This window comes from Monodelphis domestica, chromosome 2 (assembly GCF_027887165.1).
Source record: "Monodelphis domestica isolate mMonDom1 chromosome 2, mMonDom1.pri, whole genome shotgun sequence".
Lineage (NCBI taxonomy): Eukaryota > Metazoa > Chordata > Mammalia > Didelphimorphia > Didelphidae > Monodelphis > Monodelphis domestica.
In genome coordinates, this window is record NC_077228.1 from 14,544,626 (window position 1) to 14,565,469 (window position 20,844).

The window sequence follows — 20,844 nt, forward strand, 5'->3', positions numbered from 1 at the left end:
AATGCCCACTTACTGAGGGAACACTCGGGCCGAGCACCGTCAGTCGAATTGGAAAGCCCAGCAAACGGGAGAGGCGTGGGGGCCAGGATCAAAGCCAGTGAGTGAGGCGTGAGGGGAGTGGCACCCCGTGGGAGCCTGGGCCGGAGGGTGGCGCCCCATCACCCCGAACGACCACCCACTCTCACACCCCTCAGCAGACAGCCGGGGAGCCTGGAGAGGAGCAGATACTCCCCAGACCCTCCGGCCGTGCGGCTGCCATTGAAGGAAGCCATCTTTATGCAGAAAGGGCCCCCCAACCCCAGCAGCTCACCGGTGGCAGCAGCCCGGGCCTCTCCTCTGTCCCCCTGGAAACAGCCCCTGCAGGCGACTTGGATAGGGGCCCCAGCCAGGGCTTGGAAAGGCCCAGCAAAGACGGACCTGGCTGTCCAAGGCCTCGGCACTGCCCGATGGCTCACACGGATACGTTTTTTCAGGGGGACATTCCCACTGGCCTTGTGGCTGCCCCAGAGCACCCCAAGCCATCGCTGAGTGTTGGAGCTTCTGGGGAGCGGGACAAGGCCGTCTGCGGGTTTAGTCCTGGTTTTCTCCCTGGTGGGACAGGGAGCCAGCCCCCCCCCCCCACGGCTGCTCCCCCCATGGCTGAGAGAGAAGCATGGGATGGCGGCCGCCTTTCCCCCATTTATCTCCCAGTAGAAAATGCTCCCCGCAGTGGTTTACTCTCATCTCGTTAGTATCTGCATGAGAAGATCGGCGTTAATGAACAGCAGAGAAGGAGAGTTAATGTTCTTCAGGGAGCAGTTTGAGGAGGAAGTAAATAAGGTAGCACACCAGACCTGGAGTCAGGACTTGGGTTCAAATGTGGCCTCAGCCCCTTCTTAGCTGGGTGACCCTGGACAAGTCATTAAACTGCCCTCACCCATCCCATTGTCCCGTGTTGGACGCATAGTGTCCATCCTAAAGCCGAAGGTGGAGGGTTCTGAGCAGGAGGGCCGGCGGAAGTGCAGGAACGGGGGAAGGCCTGGGGGAGAGGCAGAGAGTGTTTGGGGCGTAGTGCGGGGGAGACGCCCGCTGGCTGGCCAGCTGGCTGTGTCTGACCCTCAAACCACTGTGCCACCCGGCTGGCTGAACTCTGTCTGTTTTCTAAGATCTCCAGTGTTGTTGGGTCCTTGCTTTGGGCCGGAGCTCTTCAGTCCGTTCATGCCCCGTCGGAGCCCCGGTTAAACAGCAATGGCGAGCAGCGCCGTCGCTTCTCCCCCGGTGTTTGCGTCCGCATTTGGCTGTGGACTTGCTGCTGCCCTCCAGCCCTTCGACAGCTCCCACCCGTGGCTGTGCCTGTCCCAATGGACGTCCTGCTCCTTCCTGGCCTCGGGGTCTGAGCCATCCGCCGTGCTTCTAGAGGGTTCATTTCCCCCAGCTCGTGGCTCCCGAGCCGGCCTCCGACACCGTAGCTGTGTGGGACGCGTGGCAGGTCACGCCTCGCCCTTGCGCCTCTGTCTCGGCTTTCTCTCAAACAACATCCGTGACGAGGAAAGGAAGGTCTCCTAAGTGGAGCCCGAGTCACTGCACGGACCACCCATTTTAGTGAGGGGCAAAAGAGATTCCTTAGACATGCCAGAGTCCTGTTCGAGACCTTTTATTGATTGAGTTGCACAATATACATACAGGTCTATCATTTCAGGCATTCACTCATGTCTTTCTTGGAATTTTGGTTGTTCCTTCTTATTTGAAGATTCCAACCAGCATCCTTCCTTTTCTTTATTTTAAAAGGGAACAAAATCGTTTTATGCTTGACTGTGGTTTAGTTCATAGTCACTCTTGTCACATTCCGACAAGATCATTTTAAAAGTATTTTTTACAGGTGCCAATGCTAACATGCTTTAAAATGGATACACTGCTATAAAGCACAAAAGCCTTATTAATAAGATACAGTGATGGAAACGATCAGAGTCAATATGACTTAATTATGATCAGCTGCGTTTCCTTAATAACCACGAGCCTACTTAAATACAGCATTTTATCCAGCTTCTTTTGATTTCATAAATAAAATATAAAAACATGTGACACACATTGTTCTCCAACAAAATGTAAAATACATTTTACCTTTTTAAATGATGGATTTTCATAGGTGCTGCTGAGCAGATTGAGTTCAAGTTTTAAATGAATAATATGGCAGTACTTCATAAATGTGGAATTATCTAACCTTCACATTTATTCATATTCATATTTTTTTACAAATTGGTGACATTGTGAGATCAAACTAGTCCGTGAACATGAAAACAGCAGACTCCTTTTTGTAAGTTTACAGTTCCTAGGGTGATCATTAAGTGGAGCCTGAAAGGGCCCAAGTCCATCTACAATTGATTACAACATCATAAAATATTTACACATTTGATGTCAGAAGACATCTGATTGAGAAAGGTAAAGTTCACGAGGCAATGTGAGGACAGCTTCGACCTTGAAATAAATTTATGAATGTTTTAAACTCAAGATAAAGTCTTATTAAAGAAGAAAAAACCTGTGAAATTGCCTTAGTATATATCCTGGAATATCCATTTAGCCCCTTTTTGTGCCTTTTTAAGGTCTTTATTCCTGATTTTTTTTAGTCACTTACCTTCTGTCTGAGAATCAATACTAAGTATTAATTCCAAGTCAGAAGAGCAGTAAGGGCTAGGCAATAGGGGTAAAGTGACTTGCCCAGAGTGACACAACTAGATAGCATCTGAGGTCACATTTGAACCCAGGTCCTCCTGACTCTAGGTCGGGCTCTCTATCCCCTGAGTCCCCTAGCTGCCCTTTGCTTACCAATTATTAAACCACAGTAACTTGGGTTGAATTTCATGTTCAGTTTATTGTTTTTTGGAAACTAGCCTGTGTTCATTCAAAACTTTCTAAATCTGTTGGGTGGATTAACATTTTGGTGGTCTTGAGGGAGTAGAGCCTTCCTTTTTGAGTCTTCCAGTACAGCCCTCTTCTCTGCTCCGGCTTGCCTCTTGCTCTTGCTTTGACGTATTTGCCATTAAGGTTGGTTTCTCCACAGACCTCGGGCCCCCACCAGCCACCTAAGGAAGACAGTAAAAGGAGAGAGCTTTTCATAGAACCTGGGCCCAGACTGCCTTAGCACCCTGCAGGTGCTCATCGAAATCTCCGTCCCTGTTGGGCTTCCCAGAACTCAAAGCCGCCTTGCTGTGGCCGTGCGGCAGCCAGGAAGCCTGCTTGCATTTAGACCCCTTTGGAGGACCTGAAGAACCAGCCTGTGGTGGCTTGAGGGGGATGAAGAAGGCTTTGAGCCATCGCTTCCCCGTGAAGCTTTGGGCGTCATTGTGGCCCAAGTTCATGCCTAAGCCTGAAACTTTAGCTGCGCTTTCCACTTCATTCAAATGCATGTGCTCTTTTTAGGGTGATTAATTGGAGTGGAAAAGGTAAGGCAAGCTTTTGAAGTGCGTGCACAGGCAGTCGCACTCAGAACGGGAGTTTGTCACCCCTAACCCACTTCTGAAAGCCCTCCTGAACGCCTCTTGGATGCTCTTACTGCGCTTCCTCCGGGGTGGACTTGTGTTTTCCATAAACAAGATTCTGTCTCGGCTGTCTTTAAAATCTCGCTGCTTTGGAAACATTTCTTAGTTCACCAGATGTGCTCCCGATAGAATCCCTAGGACTTTACAAGAGGCAGAACTCCCAACTTAACCTGGGCCAAAGTCCCTTCCTTTTTCATGATAGTTAGGAGATTTTGCTCCTAGAGGGCAAAATGAACGCTTCATTTTTAAAATGATTGCGTGTAAAATAGCTCCTCGTCACTCGTATTCCCTTGGCCCAGTCTGCAAATAAAGGGTGAATGTTCCCCCGAACAAGAGTACCTGAGTAGCTTTCCGGGCAGTTGAGGTGTTTCTTTGCGTTGTGGTCCCAAGTGGCAAACCTGAGGTCTCTGTGCTCGGGGATTGCACTGGGGATGTTGCCTTGGATCTCCGAAAGGCGCAGCGCATAGTCTGTCTCTGGGCTCCCCAGGCTGAAGAGGTACTCGATGTAGCGCTTGTTGTCTTTCCAGTCCTCCAGCTCGATGCGTAAGATGTAATCGGACTGCTTCACGATGGCGTGGATCTTCTCCAGGCCCAGCCAGAATTCTCCTGCAAGAAAAGTTTGGTGAATCTGTAAACGGGAATTGCAGGGAGGGCCCAGGTACTGAAAGAATTTGGTTGGCTGATTTAATTAAGTCCGTATTGTTGATACTCAGAACTTCTGATCATTTTAGAGGGTCTCTGGAAGTATTCCTTCTTGTTTACTTTCCGGAGGAGCAAGCCCGGGAGACGTCTTACATTCTAGAAGAATGAAACGAGGCAGGTAGAGTTGAAAGTTTGATTTCTGACACATGAATCTTGTTAGGGGTTTATTTCTGTGGAAAACTCTTTAGGTCAGCTCGGTGTTAGATCATCTCATTCCAGATGATTGTTGGTTTCAGCTATGCAGGATGTGGGATCATTTATTCAGAGATGTTCCATATCTCAAATACCGCCAGGAAGTTGGCTTGTGTTTTTAACGTGGTGATATCAGTTGGTTTCTGAGTGCTTTAAAGGGAAACCATCGTTCTACCTTGGGCTGCCAGCCTGGGCTTTTCTTTTTGCCTGATGTGTCCCAAGATGATAGAATACGTGTCTTTGTCTAGTTGAATTCTCTTTATGTATTCTTAAATTAAAAGTCACCAGCATGACTCTTCAGTTGGCATGTAAAGCATTCACATATCAATGAAAATGCACTTTTTGTATATGTAGCCATGTCTCTGGTTGGCGGTTTTAGACCATATTAGTTCATCTGTAATTGCCAGCTGATTTCTGTATGCCTGAGCCTCAGGAGAGAAGGCCGCGTTTTAAGAAGAACTCGCCACTGCACATGTGAAAGCACAGTAGGCTTTATTGGCAGTGCTTTGTTCCCAGAGGCAGGCTTACCTAGAAATAGGCACAGGTAGTATTTTAAACGTGGAGAAGGAGGGACCTCAGAGACCATCTAATCCGCCTTCTGTGTACAGATGTGGAGACTGAGGCCACGTGAGGGGAAGTCATTTGCCTACGATCTCACAAATGGCAAACGTCAGAGCTAGGATTTGAACCACGGTCCTCTGACTCCAGGGCCAGTGTTCTTTCTGCTATAGCGTCCCCAGAGGTTATACAGACTCCAGAGGAGTGTGCTTGGTGAGAATAGATCATTAGCGGATAATTGCATTAATAAGTATTTATTCTAAATGTTAGCTATGGGGTTTGGGGAAAGTTTTATTTGGGGATAGGATGACTGACAAAATAGAAGAGTGGTGTTTTTTAAAAAGGAGGCAGGACTTGCATTGACACTTTTATAATTTCATTTGAAAGACAAAAGGTAGCCTGTCAGTCACCAGTGATACATTGAGTCTCTCTGTGTGTCTCAGACACGTTTTGCTCATCTTTTTGCTGTCGACCAGCAGCCTCTCTCATTCATTTTTAATCTTTCAGGGTATTATTGCACTTTCCGTGTTCTCTTTTAATATGTAGGAGGACGTGTGTGTGGGGTAGTGGACAGAGCCTTGGCCTGGGGGTCAGAGGACTGGCACGGACAGCGTGGGTGACCCGACCCGAGCCGGGCTCTCTGCGGTAGGCCAGCGGGGCGGTCAGAGAGACCTGGGCCTCCGAGACTCCTCCAGAGTCCTCGAGAGCTAAGCTGTTTTCAAAGCGATACTACCGCGTTAGCCGCCTACTGACATACTCCTGTTCCCGGCCAACACCCGAGGGAGGCCGGGCTCTCCTTGCAGACTTCGGCCAAGACCACGTCCAAAAGCGTGTGAGGATCCCGCTGTCGCCTCCCGGGCCCTGAAGAGATTTGCCGAAGGGTGTCGAGCCACGCCGCTCCTAGCGGCGTCCCTGGCGGGTGGCGGGTTTGAGACGAGTGGGCCCTTTTCAGGACTGATGGGTGTTCCTAACACAGTCAATCCCGGGGCGACCCACCTAAAGCCGCGCTCTCGGGTCCTCGGCCACGTGCGGGAGGGCCAAGGGAGCCTCTCCTGCTCTCAGAGCTCCTTATGCACCCGCGACGCCCTCGCGCGGCTGCCCAAAGAGCTCTGCTTTCCCTTGCCAGCCTAGGGGTGAAGGAGGAAGCGGGGGGCTTACCCTCAAGACTGCCGAAACCCCGCTGATAGTTCTCCCAGGTCTCATTGAAGTTTTGGGAGCCATCCACTCGCTGCTGAATGACTGTCCACGAGCTGCCTGGGAATGACAGAGAAACGCTTTCAGCAATCGACGGCGATTTGTTTTAATGCCGACAAAGAGAACAAAAATGTGCAAAACGACTTATTTTAGGGCCCTTTCAGAGTGGGATGACTTCTAAAGGCTGTCGTGGCTTGGTGTTTTGGCGCGCGGTCGGGGGCAGAGCTCACCCCCGCCTCCGGCCCTCGCCCACTGTGGCCTCTGATCGCCTCCCCCGAGAGAGGCCTGGCAGCTGCCCACTTAACCCTCTTCCTGGCGGTGAGGCTCCGCTTCCTTTGATGCGGCGCTCTGTGGTCGTGCGAGCTGCATGCAGACTGTCTCGGTTCACCTCTCCGCGCGTTCATCTGCCGGGCCACCCGGGGTTTGGTGCTGGGGACGCGGAGCCCCTTCGAGGGCAGCCCCTGCTTGGTGGGGAGCGGCCTGTCCTCTCCGAGGCCAGAGTGGGGGCCAACAAAGCCAAGCTCGCGAGACCATTCAACGCGCGTCTACTTCTGACACCCCGCCCGCCTGGCTCCCCGCCAGCTCCGGCCTCCTAACCTCCATTTGTTCATTGAACAAAGGCACCAAAAAAGAATCAGCGATCCCCTGGGCCTCAGCGGCCACAGACACCCTTCTCGGTCTCCCAAGGCAGGCCGCTTGTCGATTTGAATCCCATTTTCTGAGAGACAGATGGACGGACGTGTGCGGTGCTAGAGCAGAGGCCATGTGGACGGGCCTCGCAGAAAAGATTCTGGGACCTTGGCCGGTGGGGGGCCGAGCCAGAGGAGCCTCGGCGGGGAGTCTTCCTCGGAGGGTGACTCCGGAACATTCTGGCCATTCGCTGGCTGGGGGGGGCACGAGGTGCCCCCTCTGAGCTCCCGAGCCGGCTGGCTTCTGTGAGCCCCCTCGAGGCCTGTTTACTCGAGGGTAAATTCCCCGAGGCCGGGGCTGCTGCAGGAGACCCTTTTCCCCGTGGAAATGACAAGAAATCCTTTTGATCCTGGCTGGCCTTCTTACACGCGTACTTGGGGCGTCTCGCTGCGGCTCACAACTCTGGGAGGTTGCCAGTATTTGTACCCCATTTTGTAGATGGGGAAACTGAGGCAGAGCTCAGGGTCACAGCCAGGCAGTGTCTGAGGTGAGCCGAGGCCGTCCCGGCTTCACACGAAGCACTAACCACGGCACGCCTCGGCCTCTTTGCCCCATCCCACGCTGCTACACCTGAAGAGCCGCCTGGCCTTCCCACAGGACTCCCAGACTGCATCTAATGTGGGCCGTTTCCCCGAGAGCCGGGCCTGCCCCACTTTTTTCCTCGTGTCCCCAGCCGTATCCAAGCGCTTCCCCCGAAAGCCTCCCGAGCGCCTTTGGATCCGTCGGTGCCGGCCCAGGGCCTGCCGCGTGGCCCACGGGCACCATGAGCTATTGGGCAGGCAGGCGATGCCCGGGGGCAGGGAGTGGCATTGGGGACTCCGGGGGCCCTGATCTCCCCTCCCCGAAGCTGCCCCCGGCCCCTTTACCTGATTTCATCTCGCAGTAGACGTGGAAGACTCCGGCCGGGCCGGGCCTGATGGCGTAGACGCCGCTGGGGTGCGAGCCTCCGTCAGAGAGGGCGGCGCAGTCGGCTGGCATGCCTGGGACAAGGTGGAGCAGAGAGGGGTTGGCGAGAGCCAGGCTGAGGGGGCTGCACTGAGTCTAGCCTTTGGGGAGCCCTCGCACCCGGGGCAGCAGCCAGCCTCCGGGGGCTTCGCTTTCTTCTGGCGCACAGTGCCGGGCTCGCCCCGGCGCTTTCTTTCTCTTTTCTCGGAAACCCTTCCCTTCCGTCTTAGAATCAGTCCTGCGTGTTGGTTTTAAGGCAGAAGAGGGTCTTGGAGAGGGTCAGGTCAGATGGGAACCCAGGACCTCCGCTCTCCAGGCCCGGCTCACCACCCACCGCGCCGCCCCTCCGTGGCCCTCTGAGCTTGCTTCTTGCGCTCGCTCCCTGTTCCTGGAAAGAAGAAGCTGTTCTACGGGAAAGCTTTGCTCTCCTGAGGCGCAAGAACGGTTTCCCGGCTCCTGGGCCGGTTTTTGTGGTGCCGTGAAGGCTGCCTCTGGGAGGCCCGCCGGCAGAGGGTCGCCTTCCTGTGTTGGGCACGTTCCGCGGGATGCTGCCCGGCCCTCTTACCTTCCTGCGCTGCTGCAGCCTGCGTTCCATTGGCTCCCAGAGAAGCGACGGTCCTCGGGGCTCTTTGCTTCGAAGACAGGCCGCTGTCCGGCGCTTCTTGGAAGCCCGTCTTTCTGAGCTGAGAGAGCACGGCTGGGCTTAGTCTCCTGACACCGCCTCCTCCGCGGCCCCCGGCCCAGAGAGCCCATCCCGGGCCGCCCCGGTGGGGAGGCCTCCTCCGGGGCTCTCCCTCCTGCCCCTCCTCGACCCCGGGGGCTGTCCGAGAGCAGATCCATCCGGCCCCTGGCTCGTGCTCGGAGCCTCACCCGCCCAGGGTCGCCCCCGGCCCAGCCTGCCCTTCTGGCCGTCCCTGGAAGGGACCCTCTGGAAAGCCCCCAGAATAGGGGAGGCAAAGGCAGCTTCCCGCTCGCTCACATTCTATGGTGTGCACACGGCTTCCTTCACCGCCACCCTGGGATGTCGGGGGTGCCTGTCGTCCTGGGGGGAGGCGGGTCTCGCTGGCACTGGAAGCCAAGGAGACCCACTTCCCCCCCGAGCCCAGGCTCGCTGCTTCCTGCTCCAAAGCCAGCCCTTTCCGTGGCGCCTTACCTGGTTTTCCATCTCTTGAATCTGTCCGTGCTGCCTGTTGAGCTGCTGGTACTGTTCTTGGACCGTTTGGAAAAGCTCTTTGATGCTCTGGTCTTGCTGCTCTACAAAGGTCTGGAGAGGGGCTCTGGTCAGGGGGAGAGGCCGTCCCCCAGGGTCCCCGCCCTCGCGGGCCCTTGGGGGGCAGATGCCGGGGACGCCGCTTGGGGAGAGGAGCTTTTGCACGGCCGTGCGTGCGTCTGCGTGCGCTCACGCATCCCTTCCCTGCCCTTTATTCGTGGCGAAGCCTTCCAAACGTCTGCCCCTTAGCGGCCATAAGTGCTCCATCACTGTCCTGTGATTCCAAGACACTGAGCCTTGGTTTCCTTTGCTAAGAGAACCTCCTCATCCCGCCAACGGAGCTTGGCAAAGAGGTGCGGTTGGAAGGCGACCCGAGCTCTGACGCTTAAGGCACGTCCAGCCTGTCTGGGCCAGCATTTGTCAGACCCCCCGAAGGCAGGGAAGAGCCCGTCCGCCGTCCTTACCTTCAGAAAGGTCACTTCGTGGTGTTCCTGGCCTTCGGGCAGGCTCTGGACCAAGGGCATCAGCTTCTCCTCCAGCCCCCGCACTTTCTGTTGGAGCCGAACCTTCTCTTCCAGCAGGTCTTCAAGCTTGGAGCTCAGCTCCAGGGAGATCGTTTTCATTTCCTCGTTTTTGGCTTGAAGATTCGACGTTGTCCTTCGGAGCTCTCTTTCTTCCTCTTTGATCTCATTGGTTTGGAGGGAAAGGTCAGAGACGGAGCGATCAAACACATTGAGCTTTTGGAATATGTCGTTGATTTGAGTCTTTGTTTTGTGGACAAAATCTTTCAGGCCGTGTCCTAGCTGAAGGAGGCCGTTGGCCAAGATTTTTACATCATCCAGCATGGCAAATCTTGATTTGGGTTCTGGCGGCAGAGAGTCCGGTGGGGCTTGTTCCTGGTCCATTCTGGAAGAAATCACGAGAGGGGCAATTAAAATAAGGAGGGGGATTGCTCTCATTCTTTTTCTGATTTGGGTTCTTTCTAAGAGGCTGGGAACTGATTTCCTCTTAGAACTGAGCTGGATTGCCGCACTCTATATACCCCTCGTTGCTTCATAGGAGGTGAGCGGCTGAAGAAGAGTTGATCATTAAACTGGGTAGCCCTGATCGATTGTAACCCCTTTCTTTATTCAGTTAGGTCAGTCTTCCTAAGCAATAGTTTTAGGGAATTGGCAAATGTGTTAAAATTTGAACACTTGCTTTTTCCCCCCCTTTGGTTGTACAAAGCTGGTTTTAGACTACAGTGATGACTAACGTGAATAATGAAGCGAAAAGGAGCCCTTTTAGGTCACCAAAAATGAAATGCAGTTGATATGGAGGGAGGGAGGAATAAGACCTATCTGAATAACCTGTCTGTGCTTTTGGAAGAATAGAGGTTTAAGCATGATTTAGTCATTCTGAGGAGGCAGATGGCCCACTGATGCTAAAAGCTACAGAACTTTATTAGAGAGGCATTTTCATTTTATCAAGCCAAACCGACCCCTTCTAACAACTCAAGATTCCCAGGGGCCTGGTAGGCTTGGGAGAAAGAGCTAGAGCTGCCTCTCACTTCCTGGGGCACGGTGTCCCCCAGGGTGATGGCACGCATCTAGGACCTTTTGCCTTGCCCGCTCTGCCCAATTTGTGTCCCTCTTCCTCGTGCCTGCCCTCTGACCGTTTTGCCTCTGATGATGCCAGGCTCCTCTTCCCTGTGTTCCGTCATGCACAAATGGGGGGTGCTTGGCTCTGCGGAAGTGACAGAGGCTTGCCTGCCCGCCTGGTGTGGCTGGTTCCTAGGCTTTGATGTCCCTGGTAGGGAAGTGCCACTCATCAGCCAAGAGGAGGATGCCTGAAAAGGCAGCATTTTACACCTCAGCCCCAGGGCTCTCAGAATTCTCCCACCCCTGGCAGGAGACCAAGTGTAACAACTCGGGTTACTCCACGAAGCTAATTCTCTTTGTGCCAGATTCTTAATGTGGATTTCAAAAGTTCCAGCTTCACTGACTTGGACCAGAAATGCGGCAGTTAGCAGAGTTCCTGAGGCTTTTCTTTAGAGCAAAACAAAACAAAACACATATAAATCTACTGAACCCAATGCCCTCAAATGGACACCTTAATGTGTTATTTTCTCTCTGTCATTATTACCTTGGCCCTTTCTTTTTCCATACTCTGTCCCATCAGGAACCATCTTTTCTCTAGATCCCCAGCAAGGCACAGAGCAAACATTTAATAAATGCTTCCTTCTTGCATTCACTTGTGCATTCATTCTTATCCTGTTGCATCATTATCCAGATATAGGATGAAGGTCTAAACAAAATCACCAAATTATAGAATGTTTTGTTGTTATAACAACTCCCAAAGCAGATAATCAATTATTGGCATATTTATAATTTCTGCTACATCTGCACGTTAGTATTTTGTGATTGTCATTGAGAGGGAAGAAAAAGAGGTAGAAGGGGACTTCTTGAGGACATTTAGCAAGGGCATTTCTGGGTGTACATGAACTAGAAAATTTCTTTCCAGTGTAAAATTTCTTTGAGAATCTGAACTGTATTTACAAAGACTGTACCATTGTGTGTGTGTGTGTATATATATATATATATATACATACATATATATATATATATATATATATATATATATGGTGTTAAATTATTTAGCCGTACCATTTGTCTTTTGTATATCAGATTTTTCAAAACAATTTTTGAAGGGCTTTCACTTTTTTATCTCAGTTCTTTTTAATCTCTGAAAAAATCCTACAAGATATCACTCTCTTCATTTTACAAATGGCAGAACTCAGGCTCCGAGAGATAATTGGCTAGGATCATGATAATATCCATTGATTGTCTGACTTTTAGTTGGGTCACCTCACTACTTCTTGGACCACATCAGCAAAATTAGAGATAGAGATTCTTCTGGTTGACCTTTAGCCCAGAATTTCCCACTTGGAAGAGATTTGCAAGGCCATTTGGTCCAATCTGTCCCAGAACAAGAATGGCTTCTTCAGGATCCTTGATTAGTGGTCAAATCAGACATGCTTGAATAACTGCTATGAGGCAGAACCCAAATATCTTCAAAGGCACCCTCGTCCTCTTTGCAGTAACTTATTCTTTAATTTCTAATGTCAATATAATTTGTCCCTTTCCAGTCTCTACCCATTACTTCTATTTCTTCCCTCAGAGACTATACAGAAAAATAGACTCTCCCTTGACATTGTTGAAGACAATTAAAATGACTTCCCTAAATCTCCTCTTCACCAAGTTGAAATTGCCCAGTTCTTTGGGAATGAACTCCTTGCTGCTCATCATCCTAGTTCCCTCCTCGGACACACGCTCTCTTGTGAATGTTCTTCCTAAAATATGTTGCCTAGGATTGAAGAAGTTGACTAGACGTGTTCTGCTTTGTCCATGGCAGGCCATTGTGAAGCTTTACCCCTCTGGTTTAGACTCTTTGCCTCTCAGTTCTTTAGCTTCCTTGACGGCCATATCACGTGGTTAACTCATTTTTGACCCCATAGTTGGCTAACATGCAGATCTTTTCCAGACATACTTTCTTTGTCTGGTCATGCTTTCTCCGTCTTGTACTTGTGAAGTTGGTTTTTTTGAATTCATATATAAAAATTTCCACCTGGGGGCAGCTGGGTAGCTCAGTGGATTGAGAACCAGGCCTAGAGACGGGAGGTCCTAGGTTCAAATCCGGCCTCAGCCACTTCCTAGCTGTGTGACCCTGGGCAAGTCACTTGACCCCCATTGCCTAGTCCTTACCACTCTTCTGCCTTGGAGCCAATACACAGTATTGACTCCAAGATGGAAGGTAAGGGTTTAAAAAAAAAATTTCCACCTAACTGAGATAGTTTTTATCATACTTTGTTTGACTCAATAGTCCAGCCTGTCAAGATAATTTTAAATATTGACCGTCATCCTTCCTAACTTTGTGTCATCCACAAATGTGTTGAGCATGCCATACATGCTTTTGTCAGAGCCACTGATATAATAGTTAAACGATACCACGTGCCATGCAGACCTACATCAGAAACATCGAGCCATTAATGACTCCTTGGAATTCTTCTTTTCAGTGACTTCTGAACCCCTCTGGTCATAGAACCGTGTTATCTACCTAGCCAAGTGTTCCACAGGGAAACCATAGAAATTTTTTCTTTTGAATACTTTGCTAAAGCCCATGTAATATTTATTTATAATATACCCTTGAACTAGCAACCTTGTAACTGTTAAAAAAGGAAATCAAAATAACCCGTTATTATCTGCTTCTGATGAAACCACGGTGGTTCTTTGATCATTTCTTCCTTTTCTAGTTGTTCACCTTGCAATTCTCCTTTTTTTTTTTAACCCTTACCTTCTGTCTTGTATATTGATTCCAAGGCAGAAGAGTAGTAAGGGCTAGGCAGTGGGAGCTGTGACTTGTGCAGGGTCTCACAGCTAGGAAGTGTTTGAGGCCAGATTTAAACCTAGGACCTCTGGGCCTGGCTCTCAATCCACTGAGCTACCCAGCTGCCCCTTCACTTAGCAATTCTTTAAAGGTGCATTTAGAATTTTGCAAGGAATCACAGTTGAGCTTACTGGCCTATAATTTATAGCCTTTGTTCTATTCCCTTTTTTTTTATTGATCCACCACTTGGCCTTTGACAGCCTCTTGCTGCTACTCCCATTCTACATTGACTTTCAGTCATACAATGGATTAGCAAAGTTTCCTGCCAGTTTTTCAGTGCCTGAGTGCTCATGTAGGCTGATGACTCCTTAGGGCTGCCAGTTTCTAGCTTGCTGTCTATTCCTACATTAGGTATCGCCTCCTTATTAGCCATTTTTGTTTGTTTGTTTTTAGCCCCCAAAGCATTGTCCTTAGCAGAGAAAACAAGCAAAATACATATTAAGCACTTCTCCCTTTTCTCCTTCCTCTGTTATCATTGTCCTATCCACTCTCGTCCTTTCTTTGATCTCCCTCTTCCCACCAGACAAAACATGCAACCCCCCTTTGCTGTGATATGTTCTTTCCAAAGTACTCGGTTCGGATCTTTGTACGGATGTCTTTCCTGATGGCGTGTGGTCCCTGTTTTTGGCCCTGGAAGGGACAAGAAACATGCCTCGATGATGAGAGCACATAGTAATGCACCGTCAGTGCTTTGGTGCAAAGGGGGGCTGTGTGACACGTGCAGAAAGCAGTCGAAGCGACTTCCTTGGGAAGACGTGAGCTCCTGATTCCTGGGGCTCTCTGCCAGGCACCGGACCACCATGGCGAGGAGACTGGATTCAGCAGCCCTGAGAGTGTCAGGCAGCACGCAGGCTTGGAAAGAGTCTTGGAGTAATTAGGGACCGAGATCAGATTGTTCTGGTTACCTGTTCGGCCTTCATCCATCTGCAAAGGGGAAGACGATGACAGGAACATCTGCGCTGCTTTATAGCCACGAGGTCCTCCCCGCTCCTCCCAGATGTGGGGGCTTCCCCCTCCCTGAAGTCCCCAGGATTGACTCATGCCTCTTCTGTATATTCAGGCAGGTCCCGGTGGGTGCACGCAATGGGTCCCAGGAAGTAGTCACGTTCAAGTTTGCACTATTTGAAGTTATAATGATATTAAACGTGGTCATTGGTTCCAGGCCAAGCGGGATATGCCATGTCAATTCAGGTGCTTCCCGGGATTCCTTATTTGTGCTCGTCGGGACCTTGCTGTGCTTGGATGGGCACGTGTGCTTTCCCTCTGTGGAATGAAAGCCTTCCAGTGGCAAAGGCTGGCTTGGCCTTTTCTTTGGGTCCCCGGCGCCCAGAACACGGTAGGTGCTGCCCCATCAGTAATCGTTGTGCAGCCCGCTGTGAGCCCGTCAGTTGTGATGGACGATCCAGGACGGATGGCGTCGCCGGGGACCACACCTGCCCATTGTGGTTTTCAGGGAGGTTTAGGAGTGTGACTGCTGGAGAGAAAGGCTGCAGGGCTGCCGAGGGACCGCGGTCCTGGCAGCTTCGGAAAGCCAAGTGTCGGCAGCCCATGCAGGGCTTGGTGGATGTGGCAGGAAGGTCCGTGGCTGCACAGTGGAGAGTTCCGTGTTCCGGCCACTGAAGGCTCTCTTCCCCTTCTGCCCCCATCATCGTCCTCCTGGCCGTTGCTGCACACCCGTGACCTGCCTTGGAGTTTCTCACTCCTCCGTCTGCCATGTTGTGGAACGGAATCGATGCGCCTCCAGAGTCTCGGGGGCTTTCATTTGAGAGAGACCGTACTCAGTTCTAGAGCTGGGGCTTACAGGTGCCTAAAGGGAGAGCACGGCGTTCCCAGAGGAGGGAGGCTTGGACGGGACGCCCTGCCCTCCTGCCCTGGGTGGATGTCAGAGCCCCTTAGCCACGGTGTGGCCCGACCCCACAGCCAGAGGGGTATGTGTGCTGGGCTTGCGTGAGATGTGTAAATTGGGAGGGAACTCAGCAGCCATCTCGTCCAGCCCGTAGTCCTGTCTGACTAGGTCATCTGACGTCTCCTGAGGACCACAAATGATGAGGGAACTGTCGGGAAATGCTTCCCTAGAATTCACGAAAACGCCATTGCCTCTTTCTGCCTGTCCCTTGGCCCTGGCTCTGCCCTGGAGCCAGCCAGTACCAGTGGAACCTTCTTCCAGAACCCAGTACTTTAGGCACTTGGAGCCAGCCATCTCTTTGTTCCCTTAGTCTCTCTGTGGAGCAGCCGTCCCCTGTTCTGTAGACTGGGGCTCACTACATGTTCTTCACTGTGGGGTTGCCCTCCTCTGCACATTCTTCAGCTTAAAAAAGGATTTCCCCCCGAAATGTTTAGGACTGGACATTCTGTTCCTCATGTGGTTTGAATGAGACAGTACTCTTAAGAAACGTCACTGCCTTATTTCAGAAAGTGACACCTTCCTGCTGGCATTTTTGACTTTGTTTTCTTGAGAATGACTTCAATTATCTGACAGTGTATGTAAAGGAGGAGATTTACCGAGTTAGCAGATGCCAGGGAAAGAGCTTCAGGGGGAGTGATAAAAGTTGCATTTCTTATAAACTATTTTCATTTGTCTTTTATATTTCTTCTGTGACTTACATCACCGTTTGAAGGGAATCAACCCCTGTTTTCCTTGAGCTTCTCTTTATACAAATAAAACTGATCATAGGTAAGCAATTATCTTGCAGATTCTCCCAGTAATTAAAAATATCAGCTTTTACGAGAACAAGGACATTTTCAGAGCCATTTAAAAGAGAGTTCTTAATTTCAGAAACCTTCATTTCTAACAACCAGAAGCTCTCAGCCTTTTAAAATATTTGGATATTTTTTATCCTTGTTTGAAATACCAGAAAAGCGAAGTCCTTCATCCTCCCTTGATTGATCAGGGGGTAGTGATTGTGAAATCCCATGAAGGTGTGTTTTCCTAATATAACAGGGCATTTTTGTTTCTTGGAACATGCTGCTGATTTAATTTCTTTTTGTTTTCTAGCATGCTTTATTATTTTGTCTTTAAATCTCTTTAATTTGTGTTTTAGTCAATATATTCCTTGTGCAGCCTCTAATATTCATTGAAAAAGTCCCGATAAAAACCAGTTCATACTAATTTTCAATAATGTAATTTGATAAAGAAGCAGCCAGATTTTACTCCCATCTACTTGCCCAGAAAGATAATGCTTAGACAATTGGTAGGCATTTGCTAAGTGTTTATTTACTGTGTTCCAGGAGACATTTATAAGAAATAAAGGCAACCAGGAACTTAATTCAATTTGTATTTCCAGGTAGGAAATTATGAGTATAATAGTGCTTCTTTTTGAATGAATGAAAAGAGTATGTGGTAAGCACTTGCTTTGTTTATTAAGTATTATGCTAAATTCTGGAAATACAAATGTTTTTTTTGTTGAGTCTTTTTTTAAACCCTTACCTTCCACCTTAGAATCAATACTATGTATTATTGGTTCCAAGGCAGAAATGTGGTAAAGGCTAGGCAGTGGGGGTTAGTAGAAATTCTAAGGCCCTAATCAGGGGAAAAAATGTCTCAAGACGATGGGCCTTTTCTTGCAGGTTTACAAATCCAAGAAAGGAAGGGTTACTAAGTCAGCCTTTCACTCACCAACAGTGACCAGCTAAAAGGAAAGCAGTCTGAGGTCTCCTGCACGAACTCCTCCAGGGGTCCAGTTCCACAGCCAAGTCCAAGTGTCTGCCTTCCAATCTCTCCTTGGAGTGAGAGTTCTTCAATCTAACTCGAATCGAATATTGAATATCGAATATCTTCTTCTGCCTCTGGTCCTCGTTTTAAAAATCTTTTTCTCTTGTGTCACCTCCTCTAAATTTCACGTCTACCAATCACAGCATATGCTCCTCTCCAGGACTGCCCACTCTTTAGTTCACACCTTCTTTGGTTAGATTATACCTTTTTTGTTAGTTCACCTTTTGTAGTTAGTTAATACTTTTTTGTAGTTAAAATGGGTAGATATATTTCAAAGACTGAGTTACCACCTTTTGGGGATTAAAATCTAAAAATAGATTGTGGATTATAATTCAATCTTCCCAATAAAGGAAGAGCTAAGTACCTTCATTGTTACAATCAGAAGATAGCTAAATCCAGTCTTCACAATGGGAAGCTGGGGAGAAGTAACCACATTGATTTGGGCTTTAGGATAGAGGAGAGCAATGCCAAAGCACGGCTAACAAGCAGCCTCGATTGTCTAGAGAGAGCCCATGTGGGGTGTCCAGGATGGCAGCTGTCCAAGGGACGACATCCTCACAAAAGCTAGGAAGGGCACAAGAACAGAAGTTGGAGACACAAAGAGAAACACTTTAAAGGAAGAGGAAGAAGGCGATCTTTCAGAAAGATGAGAGACACTTCAGGGAGCCCCGTGAACCCCGCTAAATTGTAAAAAGCAACAAGGAAGGTAGAAGCCAGGGGAGGGCAGAGAAGATGGTGAAAGCATCCATGGGCGAGTCAGCAAGCATTTGGTATGGAGCCTCTGCCAAGTGCCAGGCACCCGGGAGGTGGAGAGACTAAGGCCGAAGGGCTTCCCGTCTAGCGGTAGAGACCCCTCTAACAAGTATGCACAAAATGGGTCTAGGGGAGATACGAGGTGGTTTGGGTGCCAGGCACCAGCCGCTGGTGAGGATTCACACAGAGCCGTTCGGATGGATGTGTGGGCCGGCTACAGAAGGAGGTGGGCACTCGCTGGCTGGGGCCCCAGAGGTCGTCAGTGGGGCGGGGGGCAGCACCGTCCCATCTGGGGTCCATGTGAGAGCGGCAGGAAAAAGGCCAGATGGCCGCATCGACAGGAGATGCCCGTTCTCCCGGCCTCCTTGAAATCCCCCGGAAGAGAGCCACAGGGCGGGTGGGCTCCTGCTGTCCCCCCAGCCTTGGAGCTGGGGGTTTGACGGGGACCCCGAGCTCAGGGAATGTAGACGGAGGGCATGGAAGTGACCCAAGACGTCATTTGGCCTTTCGTCGACAAGGAAGGTGACGTATGTTTTTAAGACGCCCAAGAAACATTGAAGTGACGTGTTTATGGACGTAGAAAATAGAAGCGCGTGTGTGTCACTGTACGGTCCCAAATCTGCTGGCCTCGGGAAGGGGTGGGTCGTAGAAGCATCGAGGAGGAAACAGACTCAGAAATCGGGGTTGCCGCCAGACCCCCACAACTGCCCGGTGTCAGAGCTTGGGTTCGAAGCCGGCCAGCCCTGACAAACGCTGCTGTTTCCTAGCGTGGCCTTAACCCCTGGAGGAATGCTGGGGGTCCCGAGGAAGGCAGGACTAGGCCCCGCTCTCGAGAAGCTCCCGGCACAAGACGGACATCCGATACACTGGGGAGAGGGATGTGGAGACAGAAGGAAGCCAGAGAAGCCAGAATGGGGAGGGGGGAAGAGCCCCAGGAGCCACGGAGCGCCTTCTTCAAGGCAGCCAGTGTCGTGCGTGGCAAGCCGTCCCTCGTCCTTCTTCTTGGTTTTCCTTTCATTCATTTAAAGAACAACAGGTAGGGGAGTGGCCCTGTCAGCAGGACGAGGGAAGCGCTAAGCATCTGATTCATGCAGACCCTTCCCTTCCACAAGAAGTCCCCTGTGCCTGTCTCCACAGCTGCAGAGCCCTACTCTGCTCCTCCGTCGCCCTGCTAATAGAAGTGTAAAAGAAGATGGCATTTTGGGTGGGACTTAAAGGAAGACAGTCAGGGTGCTGCCAGCATGGGAAGCAGCTAGAGAAGTGGCCCAGGGCCGAGAGATGGAGGCTCTGGTGGAAGGAACAGCCAGGAGGCCAGCAGGGCGAGCCCGGGGAGTTGGCTGAGTGGGAAGTGATGCCGGAGGGCCTGTGTTCCTGGAACATGCTTTAGTGACTGGGTGGAGAATGGCCTGGAGTGGGGAGAGCCCCCACCCCCACCCCAGGGTCTGCAGAAGTCCAGGTGGGATGGGAACGAGGCCCAGAGAGACGGGCCTGTTTGAGAGATGTTGCAAAGAGAGCTTGGGTGTGGGCAGGTTGGGAGATGCGGCAAGTTCAGTGACCTTTAGAATGTGGGCTTGTATAGGTGACAGCTCAGAAAAATAGAGCGAATGGTCAGCACATTTTGGATTTTTGGAGAACAGCAAAGACTACTGTCAGGTCTCTTTGTTTAGAAAATCTAAACGCTGGCATTGTCTTCTAAAGAAAAAGCCGGGTTTATTTATAATTAGGATAGAAAAGTTGAATTCTTACTATGGATTCATAGAGACATCCTTTGACCCCCTTCATGTTTTCTGTCCTTGGATTTATCTTCAACGTTTACATAAAAGGTGAAAAGAATAGGAAGGGACGCCCACTTACTATATGCCAGATGCTAAATGTTGCACACTTAGCTAAATGTGCTAAGAATGCTGTACAAATATGATCTCATTGGATCCTCACAGCAACTCTGGGAGGGAGACCCTATCATTATCCCTATTTTTCAATTTAGGAAACTGAGGCAGGCAGGAGTTTAGTCATTTGTCCAAGGCCACACAGCTAGACAGTATCTGAAGCCATCATGGGACTCAGGTCTTCTTGACCCAGGCCCAGCTCTCTAGCCACTCAGTTCTGCGATTTTTATTAAAAGATTCCTTGTCACCACTACATACTGAATAAAGTGAAATGTATTTAAATTGGAATTAGAAGTTTTCATATTTGATTTCAAATTATGATTTCATCATCACTTAGATTAGATAAGATTAAGAGATTAAGATTTTTAAAGTCTTAAAGAGATTATTAGTTAAAGTCATAACAGGTCATTTCCTGGTTGTTTTCATGACTAAGTTATGTCCTAGATGATTTTGGTACAGAATCCTATATTAGATCATCTTGGAACTGGGATTAAACAGTCTGACTGCCTCAGATTTCTGAATTCTTTCATTTTTATAGAAGATATTTGCCCTCTATAAAATGACAGCTTGATTGTTTTTCTCCTTTTAGGGCTATTAACAACATTTCTATTACTCTATTCCCTGTTTCATTCACATACTCCTGGTTTATTTCCTGGTTTATTTTCAGAATTGGTATGATTTTTTAAATATATACGATTATATTATTCAACTATCTATGTAACTATGCATTATTGCAGTATACATAACTACTTATAACCTTGTTTATGTAGAAATCAGGCCTGACCTTTGACAACCTAGACCATTATAATTAAAACCTTTTATTTTTCAGCATCAAATTTGCTCGTTTGAGTTGGGTTTTTCAAGCACGATGAACTAAGGCAATGACAATGAGATTTTGAGATCTCTCCCAAGACATAAATTATTATCTGTTCCTATTAAGTTTTTCTTTACTACTTAATGTTATGCTCTACAAATAGGACCTTTTGGCAAGTTTAGTTTTAAGAACTTGCAATAACCCTGAAATGCTGTAACAAATCACCACTTTGTAGGTGGAATGGGCTG

The 20,844-nt window shown here is 49.6% G+C and overlaps 2 protein-coding genes across 17 annotated transcripts in view; one reads left to right on the forward strand and one right to left on the reverse strand.

Annotated features, from left to right (window-relative positions):
- Positions 1 to 20,844, forward strand: part of DOCK7 (dedicator of cytokinesis 7) — a 132,518-nt gene that overhangs the window by 50,148 nt on the left and 61,526 nt on the right. The window lies entirely within an intron of this gene.
- Positions 2,829 to 10,045, reverse strand: ANGPTL3 (angiopoietin like 3). Its single transcript, XM_003340100.4, has 7 exons — positions 9,471 to 10,045; positions 8,950 to 9,060; positions 8,362 to 8,479; positions 7,718 to 7,831; positions 6,126 to 6,221; positions 3,855 to 4,121; positions 2,829 to 3,059 (listed from the first exon to the last, which is right to left on the reverse strand). The coding sequence occupies exons 1-7, from the start codon at positions 9,963 to 9,965 to the stop codon at positions 2,875 to 2,877; spliced, it is 1,386 nt and encodes a 461-aa protein (XP_003340148.2). The 5' UTR covers positions 9,966 to 10,045; the 3' UTR covers positions 2,829 to 2,874.

What these genes read in the sequence shown, in the direction of transcription:
- ANGPTL3 (XM_003340100.4), bottom strand. Translation starts at nt 9,965, where the DNA reads ATGAGAGCAATCCCCCTCCTTATTTTAATTGCCCCTCTCGTGATTTCT. An exon ending in ACGAAGTGACCTTTCTGAAG is followed by an intron (nt 9,061 to 9,470) that starts GTAAGGACGGCG and finishes GCCCCTCTCCAG; the next exon opens with ACCTTTGTAGAGCAGCAAGA. An exon ending in GGCTGCAGCAGCGCAGGAAG is followed by an intron (nt 7,832 to 8,361) that starts GTAAGAGGGCCG and finishes ACCTTGTCCCAG; the next exon opens with GCATGCCAGCCGACTGCGCC.